The 10,612-nt window shown below is 27.2% G+C and overlaps 1 protein-coding gene across 1 annotated transcript in view; it reads left to right on the forward strand.

Moving 5' to 3' along the window:
• Positions 1-10,612, forward strand: part of LOC100569548 (limulus clotting factor C-like) — a 21,230-nt gene that overhangs the window by 1,038 nt on the left and 9,580 nt on the right. The window contains exons 2-8 of the mRNA XM_003246094.4: positions 2,744-2,802; positions 3,649-3,709; positions 4,822-4,967; positions 5,729-5,899; positions 5,960-6,063; positions 6,152-6,319; positions 7,744-7,897. Of these exons, the coding sequence (XP_003246142.3) occupies positions 2,757-2,802; positions 3,649-3,709; positions 4,822-4,967; positions 5,729-5,899; positions 5,960-6,063; positions 6,152-6,319; positions 7,744-7,897 (850 nt within the window). The 5' untranslated portion in view covers positions 2,744-2,756. The remainder of the gene's footprint in view (positions 1-2,743; positions 2,803-3,648; positions 3,710-4,821; positions 4,968-5,728; positions 5,900-5,959; positions 6,064-6,151; positions 6,320-7,743; positions 7,898-10,612) is intronic.

The raw sequence follows: 10,612 nt of genomic DNA on the forward strand, positions 1-10,612 counted from the left end.
TACCAACTAGATTCACTTTCCAATCATAAAAGTTACTGTTGAAGAAAATCGAAGCAGTTTTACTGTCCTAAAAGGTGATGACAGACACAAAAAAAAATAAAAAAAAATAAAAAAAAAAAAAAAAAAATAAAAAAAAAAACACACATCATTGTAAAATCAATACATTCATCGTTCTACTCAGAATCTAAAAATTATCCAACTATAACAAAATGTAAGTACTGTATTTTATATTAAATAATATAATTTATATTTCTGAAAAAAAATGTTTAAAGAACATTATTCATAAATAAAATGACGTAAAAAAGAGAAGTTCTAATTTGAAAAATAGAAGTTATTCACCTCGAAAGGACACTCTTTGAGTCACGAAAAACATCAGAAAATATATCCTAGTCGGGGAGAAAAAAGGTGGGCAAGTGGGTGTCGCTCTGCTGTACAGAAGGTTACAAGTGGGTCACTGTACTGGTGGTGTTAAATTTGAATTTATTCAGTGATAAATATCATTGTATAAGGAAAACGTTTCTGAGCGAAAACGGTCAGTCAGCCTATGATATTACTAAGTATATTTTATGATATTATTGTGAATAAAGTAATTTATATATAAACTATAATTACGTGGAACCTTGTTTTAAATTTTCAATTATTAGCTATAAAAGTTGAACATTTTATACATTTTTAACTACAAAATAATTATTACATTTTAAATGTGATCAACTTTGAAGTTTGATAAATTTTGTTAAAATTCGAACTTAAATTGTTTTTAAAAAAAATTGTGCTATGTATTTTTTATATTTTTCAACTGATATTCTAACAATATATATCAGGATATATATCATAAGATAATATATCAGGATCGTTGCATTACATTTTCACGCTTTTTTACCCAACAAATAACATTTTATTGACAATAATAGAAAAAAAAAACAAATAATTTAAAACTGACAATGCCCATAAACAGTTTAAAAAGAGTCAAATAATTTTCAAAATGTTATGATATATAGAAAATGAAAATATAAACATTTAGTAAAATTTTCATGTATTTACAGTATTTCGTTTTTGAATAACAATGAAATAACAAAAACGCTACATGAGAAATCGAGTGAATATCTAATATTGTAAAAATATGAACTTCAAATGCTCATAAAAATTTAATTTGATTTAATTTAACTGTAGACATTTTTTTTTGATAAAGGTAGACAAACTTATGAATAATCTTGTATTATATTTTCAAATCTTAGATTAAAAAAAACAATTTTTATAAATTTTAACTGCTAATTTTCGTGAGTTTTCCGTATTTTGTCTAGATTTGAACTTTAAATGCTTATAAAAAAACTGTGACAAAGGATTTTTAATATAATGTATATGTCATTGTAAAAATATAGTAGGAGCCTTGTATTAAATTTTCAAGCTTTTTTACCGAACAAATAAAGCTTTATTGACATTCATAGAAAAAAAGACTAATAAAATTGGAAACTGTTGAATGTTCCCAAACAGTTCAAAACAAATCAAAATATTTTGAAAATTTTATGATGTATAGAAAATGAAAATATAAACTACCAGTGAAAATGTCATGTATATACGTTCATTTGTTTTAGAGTTATACAAAAAACCAAAATCGATTTTGTGTGAAACCAATTTTGCGTGAAAATTCCTGTTTTTCCTTAATTTTTTTTTTGTTTTTATCGGTGGTTATTAAATACACCGAATATTAAACAACAAGTAGCAAATTTCAAGTAGTAAAATAAATAACACTTTATACTTACCTAATTTATTTTCAATTTGTAATTATTTTTGTTTTGCGTCAAAATTGACTTGCGTCTAAAAGTGGTGGTATGAACAAGGAGGAGATCTTGTCTCCATTGACATTTTATAAGCCCCAAAGGCATGTTATTTGATTATATTATTAAATTTATTATAATGATAAAATCGTACGATTCGCTGTGCGATATTATGCACACTAACTAACTAGGTATAATTCCGTCAAAATTGACTTGCGCCAAAAAGTGGTGGTCTTAAAATGGCATGTGTCGAAATGAGGCAAGTGCCTAATTGTCGCGGTCCTTTGTCCAAATGACAGGACACCGTTTTGGTACGAGTATCTACCTAATTATTCTTTACCCGCGATATAATTATTATTATATTATAATAGGTATATGGTTAATACAAATAATTTATTTATATTATACTTACACAATTAACAGTTACAATATTATATTGTTCGTTTCATATGGTGAATAATGGAGACAAATTGTACAGTTACTATACAGAATACAGATGGAATATAAATCGATTCTAAATGTTGTATATATGCGATAAATTGTCATTTAGAAATTATCTTTTACGGTTTGCACGCTATTATATTATATAATAAAATATACAAAACAATATAAAATTATAACTATAATACATCTAAATTAAAACAAAAATAGTTAATAATGTGTTTAGGTATATACATTATATTGTGTACCTACATAATCTGAATAACCAGTCTTACGCGGATTTTTTAAAGGTACTAATTCACAAATTTTTTTCAGCATGACCTATCTGCGTAGTTTGTCCTTCAATCCATTATATTATGTGATCGCATTAGCTGGTAGGAGGTACATAAAATAAACACCGACCACATACTTGTATCACGAGTTAGTAGTATAGAAGACCTGACATTATGTAGGTACCTAGTGTTGTAAAGTTAATTTTTATGTAAATTTATTGTTTATATTTTAAAATATTATTGCTTTGATCTCAGATCACCACTGACAATGAAGGTGACGTATGCCTGGTTGATATATTCATGTTTATTTGTCGGTACGTAACATCACTGTTAACAATATAATTATAAATAGAAAAACATGTTTTAGTGACATTAAATTACGTTATATCTCTATTAAATCCAGCATTTTTGTTATAAAAACTAAAAAGTTATATGTATAATTACTTTATGCCTTCGTGTGTCATAATATTACCATAATGAAAATTAAGAAAATAATTATATATGCATCAAAATATTTCTTTTTTAGATAAATTTAACTTATTTAATTTAAACATCATGGACGTGAACACAACACTGTCAGCGTATTCAAAATAAAAAGTTATATACAACAATGGCTCATACGATTATGTGACTTCTATACCCGTGCGAGAGGGGGAGTAGAGTCATGAAAGCAAAGTGGGCTATTTAGTATATATATGAATTTAAAAGCAACCAGGTAGGCTGGTCGTTAGTAAAAAATACTATTATAATCTATTTTTATAATTTTGAAGAAATTCAATACAGTTGTATCTATAGACCTATAACAGGTACTAAGATGTAATAATTGTCACAGAATTTCTGTAGCCCCCTCCGAAAATTTCAAACACTATTTCCGCCTATGATAATATAAGATAGCTATTGTATTGAGAAAAAAATTGAAAGTGATAAGTACCTACATTCTATTGGCTGGTCAAAACTTTTGTTTCCCCACACACTATTATTAACTGAAATACTGCCTTCACACATATTAGTCACGAACGCACGATATATTATAAGATCACAAAATTTAACTCATAATATAATATAATATTATATTATTCAGTTAAATACTACAATCAATAATAATCTTAATCTAATAAAAATTGTTTCCGAATGTCATTCATTAGAATTCATTATTTCAGGATCCGGAATTTTATGTGACGAAAAACTTGAAAGACGACAAGCTGTATCATCTTGCAAAGTGTTTGTGATTTTAATATAAATGTTATTATATATAAGAAAAATAGTAGTGGTGGGAGCTTTAAGTCCTAAAGTCTTAATAGGCACAATCAATATAATATGATATATATTTGAACACAGGGGCGCCATTTAGGGGGGAGCAGGGTATACTTTGGCTCCCCTATTTTTTTTTGTGTCTTATTGGCCTGGATTAAAACTTAGAATGCGCCGACGGCTGTCCCGAGCCCAAATTCTCCCACTCTCGCACTCAATCGTGCACGACGGTCGCCGATCAAAGCTTCCCGACAAGCATACCTCGATTTCAAATAAATTGTACGTAAACGCGTATATTATAGTGGTTTTAATTGGAACTGGCTGTATATTATGGTTCACAAAGGACTGATAGCACTGCACGCACGTCGCGTCGTCGCATATCGGTGGTTGTTAGGGAGGGGGGTATACGGTTAAGTCGTCCGTCGACTGATTAGTGATTACTGGAAAATACATTCCTTAAAATAGATCGAAAATGAAATGAAAGCTTATTGATAGCGGTGGAAAAAGAAGATGCTAACATAATAGATTTAGATGAAGCAGTAGATAGATTTTCGGAACTAAAAAGTAAAAGGTATAAGCTAAAATAGCATAAATAATTAAAAAACTAATGAATACTGTAAGTCTGTAACCGTATGAAATATTGTATTATTATTAAATTATTCATTATAATAAGTAAATAAATATATTGTATTCATTTTATTTGGAATAAATTGCATTGAATAAATGTAGATACCTATACGTCCTGTACCAAAAGGCAAACAAATTATTAATGAATAATTTGAATTCATTAAAATATACCCTTTAAGAGCCTAACCCCATACAATCGACTTACACACATTAAACCATATTAAACGATATCTGTATTTACTATTTTTAAAAAAGTGGCCTAACAAAAAAAAAATTGGCCTGCTTGAATATTGGCACCCCTATTATAAAACTCAAATGGCACCCCGGTTTGAACATTATGATTTGGAAGATCAAAACACCTTCTTCTTTTACATAAAATTAATTATAATTGTATAAATTAATTGCATCAAATAATGCTAAGTAATAATTTGTTATACATTTGAATAAAATTACAGAAACACTGAGGATAAATTTTACTGTTCAAATGGACTGTGTATCGAATGGTCGTTGGTTTGTGATGGTCGTAAGGATTGTACAGATGGTTCAGACGAGACCAAAGAGTTGTGTGCTCCATACGAGTATGGAACAAATATGACCACAAGTACAAAATAATAGCTATAATAATATAATATGACATTTAATATTATTTATATGTTTGTGTAAAAACTAATCGATGCCAAAGTCCAGAGTTATGCATATTAATCTAAATATGGCAAGGCTTGCAAACGTTATAATAACGTTATATTTGACGAAAAACAATTGAAATTTGTAAACGTAATTATAACGGAGAGCGATAATTAAAAATAATTAAATACCGCGAAACATAACGATTAACAAAGTATATTATACAGTATGTTCCAGAAGTCCCGTATATCCCTTAGTAGTTAGTCCCTCCGTGGAAAATCAATATATTTAAATGCAATTATTTTTAAAGTAATAAGTATGGAAATTCTGATTGAATAGCATAAAATTCAAAAATAATCAAAAAAATTTTTTAATTACACCTCGTCCCCCTAATTGTTTTTTCATTTTAATAATAAAATATCTATTTAAATATGACAAAACTAATAAATACCTAATTAAAGTTTTGATTTTAATGGAAATAATAAAATTACAATAGCTGTGTCTTATCGTTTACTGAACAATGAATAGTGAAACTGGTTACCTATTTTTAAATATTTTAATTATCATGAAGTGAACCTAAAATTACGTGTAATAGGATCTATGATTTTATGTTACAGTGTTATTAATGTAATTTATAATAATAATATTTACGCATACTATCTCAGTGCATCTCAATAATAACGTTGTAACGTTATTATAAAGTTTGCAAACCCTGATATGTATCTAATATTGTTGTAGATTGCGGTAGAGTCTATGTTAATTACGATAATTTGAACGTCAGTAGTGATAAATCACTTAATGGATCGTTACCTTGGATGGTTGAGATTTTTAAACTAAAGGAAGTTACCAATAGTATTTACTCTTTATTATGTGGGGGATCAATTATTGCTCCAAACATTGTGATTTCTGGTAAAACCCTTGTACAATGCGTTTAAGAAGGAATGATAATTAATTAAATAACCTTTTTAGCGGCTCAATGTATTGAGCAGGAATCGGTGTTATCTAAGTATATATCAAAAAAGGTAATCAAAATTGCTGTTTATAGAAATGAATACTTTATTCAGATGTTGAATGTAAGTAATTAATTTAAAATCTGAATCTTAGAATCAATATAATAATAATAAGTATGATGTGTAAAATTAAATTAAAACAAATGTAAAGGTGGAAACAGTTTATACGACAAATAATTATTCTGGATCTAGTGAGTATCAAGCTGAAGATATAGCTGTTTTTGTATTAGAAAAAATAATTACCATGGGTAATTATGCTGCACCTGTTTGTATCGATTGGAATAGTATATATAATGTGAACAATGGAGATCGAGGAAAAGTAAATATGTTGAACCATATAGTTTGTAGTTTTATTAAATACATAAAATATAATTTGAAATTGGTTGTCTGGTACCATACAGCATTCTGTAATGATAATATTATAATATTCTTAAAATAACTTTATAGTAATATTATTCGTGATTATAATGTTATAATGTTATAATAATATTTTTAAACAAAAAATTGCTGCGTGGGGTTTAATTTTTACTAAGTGGTGGGAAGTTATGGTTGGTTATCCACACAATTTAATATACTTCAGTTACAGTTTTAAATCGACAAATTAAGAATAAATTCTAAAATCCAACTGTCAATAAGAAACAAATTAATAATAATAATAATAATTTATTGTAAAGAGAAAAATTTACAATAAAATAATAATAATGCCTCTTTAGGGCAAAGAGTACAGATATATAGAGTAAATACAGATAATATAAAGTAATAAATGTAGATAATAATCTCGATTAAGTATACAATAAATTGAAATACAATCTAAACAACAAATGTTCAACATATAATTGCAATAAGTAGAAAATTATAACTGATTACTTAGAACATTTTTTAGCTTGCTTGGTAAATCAAAGAAAAAGTCAAAGTTTTAAATGGAATTACCATTTAGTAAAATTCTATTCATGGGAGCATAGTGACTATAGTTTTGTTTTTTTGGTTGTACATAAAAGGTATTAGTAGAGCGGAGGGTGTGGGTTGGTACATTCAGTGGAATTTTTTCTAAAAGCTCAGGACAAACAATTATGTTATTTAACAATTTATAAAGGAAAAAATATCATTGTTAAACCACCTATCCGCTATAGGGATTGAATATTAAGTTGTTTAGCTAATTCAATTGATGGGGTATTTATTTTTACAAGCTTGAAGCGCATCATATTAAGAAAGCGTTTCTGTATCATCTCGATTTTAGTAACAAGTCCAGATTGATCTGATTAAGTTCAAAAACTTACAATCCACGCAGTAATTGTAGGTTAACATGGGAAAGTTTTTTTGAATATATCTCCTTTAAGTTAATTTACAACAAAACTTTTCTCTGAAGAACGTACAAGTTTAAAAAACCAACTTGAAATTACATTCATATTGAGATATGCAATATTATCAATTTTTATGTTGTAATAGGTATATGAACAAATTGGGATACGCATTGCCTTTTTGCACAGCCCTAGTATCTCGTATGAGGTCTGCACCATATTTGTTGTCATCGCAAGTGCTAGGGATTACATTGGCACCCAGAATAGACATTTTTAAAAATCCCTTATTTTATTTTCGACTCATCTCCAAAATTAAAACTTTGATTAGTCAGATTTTATTTAAAAATACAATTGAATTCATTACCGACAATTACATAACGGTATATTAATTTTCTACCATTAGTATAGTTATTATACATTATATATTTTTTTCATAATTTTACAGATTGTTGTTTGGAAATCGGAGAATGGCAAAAAAGTTGATGTTACATTTGAATCGACATTACCATACATCGATCATAGTACTTGTCGAAAAATAAATACAGACGGATTTAATCAATTTGTGACGTTTGATAAGTTTTGTACCTATAATAAATTGGGTATTATAAATTTAGATTCAGATTGTAGCGATGAAAGTAGTGATTTTTTGTGTATAATTTTGTAGCAGCAGAAGTGTTAATTTTTAACTTTGGTGGAAATGTTTGATAGATTGAATCTAGTTGATACTTTGAGAGTCATAAGTAAAATATTCTAGTACTTTTCTTAATAATTGAAAAAAAATTGTAATAAGTATGAGGATGCAAAACAAGTTTTAGACAATATGAGTATTGTTTTTTAACGTGACCTAAAAAAAAGAATAACCATAGATATATGAGATTTTCACCAAATTTTTAGATTTTCAATGTCTGTATATTATGATAATATTTTATATATTTTATATTAGGTATATTTGAAACCATTTTCTATAATTTTTAACTTTTGATTTTTTAGAATTATTTCTTTGAATGTCTTACAAAATATTTATTCGATTGGTCAAAAAGCATTAAAATGCAATACAAAGCTACTCATTAACCTAAAAATTATTCAAGTTATATTTAAAAATAAATAAATAATTTTACAAATGTATAAAAATATGTTCAATTTTTATAGCTAAGGTTTTTAAATTTAAAAACGTAATACAAGAATCCTTGCTAGTATTTTATATTTTGCCAATATAGTTATCAAAAAATCACCGATAATATATTATGATAATAGGAATGCAAATTCAATTTTTTTATCAAAAATTAATATCTTCTGCCTATTATATGTAATAGTTATACCATTATTATAATATTAAATATACTAGGTGGACACAAACACAATAATCTCCATGCAGAATACTTAGTTTTTCATATACAATGATGTATCATTGAATTAAAATTATGTTATCTTTATCTTGAATCAAAATATTTTAAAAATATAGTGTTTTGTATAGAAAACGCTAATATAATATATATTCCTTGAAAGTTAAATTTATCTACGGTTATTCTTTCGAGTTACAGAAAAAAAACATTATGAATTTTGTCAAACCTTGGTTTTACATAAAAATTCGTTTTTCTTTTTTTTTTGTATCCCGAAATTTTTAAAAACTTTACTGCTAGAAATATTCAAATTTGACCTCTCAAATACACTACCTAAACTCCCTTTTCCATTATAAAATCGAAGGTTTTAATACCACTATTTATCGAATACACTGGCACAAAAAGAAAATTAAATAAAAAAATACATTTCTTTGTAAAATCATAGGTACCTTTATTAATCCGCTCAGAATCAAAAATTAAGAATAATGGGAATCTTACAATCAACTCCATGTTTTGAAATTCCGTTTAAAATAAATACGGCGAAACTTCCATATTAAAAAGTCTCCTGGGAAATAAAATAAAATTCGTATTGTTGAGAAATTTGTTAAATAGAATAAAATTGATTTGGTTTTCAAAATTATACACAAGCGGAAATTAAGTCACTAACAATAATTTTACAAAATGCTCAATAATAATAAATGCTATTATTATTATTATTATTATATAAAACTTAAAATCAACAGCAAAATAGACATTAATTGAATTGTATATTTAGTACCTTCCAGCAGAAATTGTTTGAGTATTAAATAATATACCTAGTTTTATTGATTCATTAAAGATTTGTTGACCTTAAAAATATATAGACAATGTAAACTCACAACTAGCTAAGTACCTAACCAATGAGCATGGTTGAAATCAGTGTGTTGACAGCAAGAAACTACACGTCTAATATATTATCTATAATTGTAGATAAAGTTACTTTTATAACGAATACCACTCACGGGATGTGGTTGGTATGTAAGCCATATTGGCTAATTGCAAAATTTAATATTATTTTCCGGGTTACCACATAATATATTGCCCATCCTTATCATGATCACAGGCATAATAATATTATTGAGTTACCCAGTGTCAAATAATGATCAAAATGCCTCATTTTTTTTTGTGTTAATTTTACCCAGAGAATAATTGAAGGGCAGATTGATGTCTCTACGCATTCTAGAGCGTTGTTTTCGTGCTACACGTAACACTAGGCTTCAAGAACCCCATTCATTTGCTAGTGAGTCGTTCCAACTTCGTCAAGAATATCCCCATAATAAGAATCATATCTTTAACTAATAACCACTCGTCCCAAGGCCACAATTTTCTTTTATGGATAATAAGTTTAAAGGTTAACATGACAGTTACGTTGCCCATTCTACTGTTTCTCAAACTCTATTGGTCAAAAAGCCGAATGGATATAATTTTTAAATAAATAAAAATAAATATAAAATGTTACCATCCCCCCTCCAGGAAAGTTTAACGGACTTACACCTATGCACTCAATACCCAATAATAATAATATGTTTGGTTTGTGTCTTACTGTATAAAATATCTCATGTTTCAGGACAAATAGTATTGCCTGAAGATGCCGGATCAGGATAAGCTTTTTACACTTTAATTCTATTATTTAACCGGGATAATGAGTTGAAGCATATTGGGAAAACGATACAGTCACAGGTTTATCGCGAAATGATTTAATAAATGATACAGTCTTAGTTTTTACAGATATAAAATACCATGTTCATTGGATTCGTGGAATTTTCAACAAATATGTACGTATATATATATATTTTATTGGAATAGTGTTAATTTTAGGTTTATTATATTGGCTTGTTTTTTTTAATAAAATTAAAAATATGATATTTTAGAAAGAATATATACTTAAGAGGACGCCACACCCGCATTTGATGTCTCCATCTTACAAACGCATAA

This window comes from Acyrthosiphon pisum, chromosome A1 (assembly GCF_005508785.2).
Source record: "Acyrthosiphon pisum isolate AL4f chromosome A1, pea_aphid_22Mar2018_4r6ur, whole genome shotgun sequence".
Lineage (NCBI taxonomy): Eukaryota > Metazoa > Arthropoda > Insecta > Hemiptera > Aphididae > Acyrthosiphon > Acyrthosiphon pisum.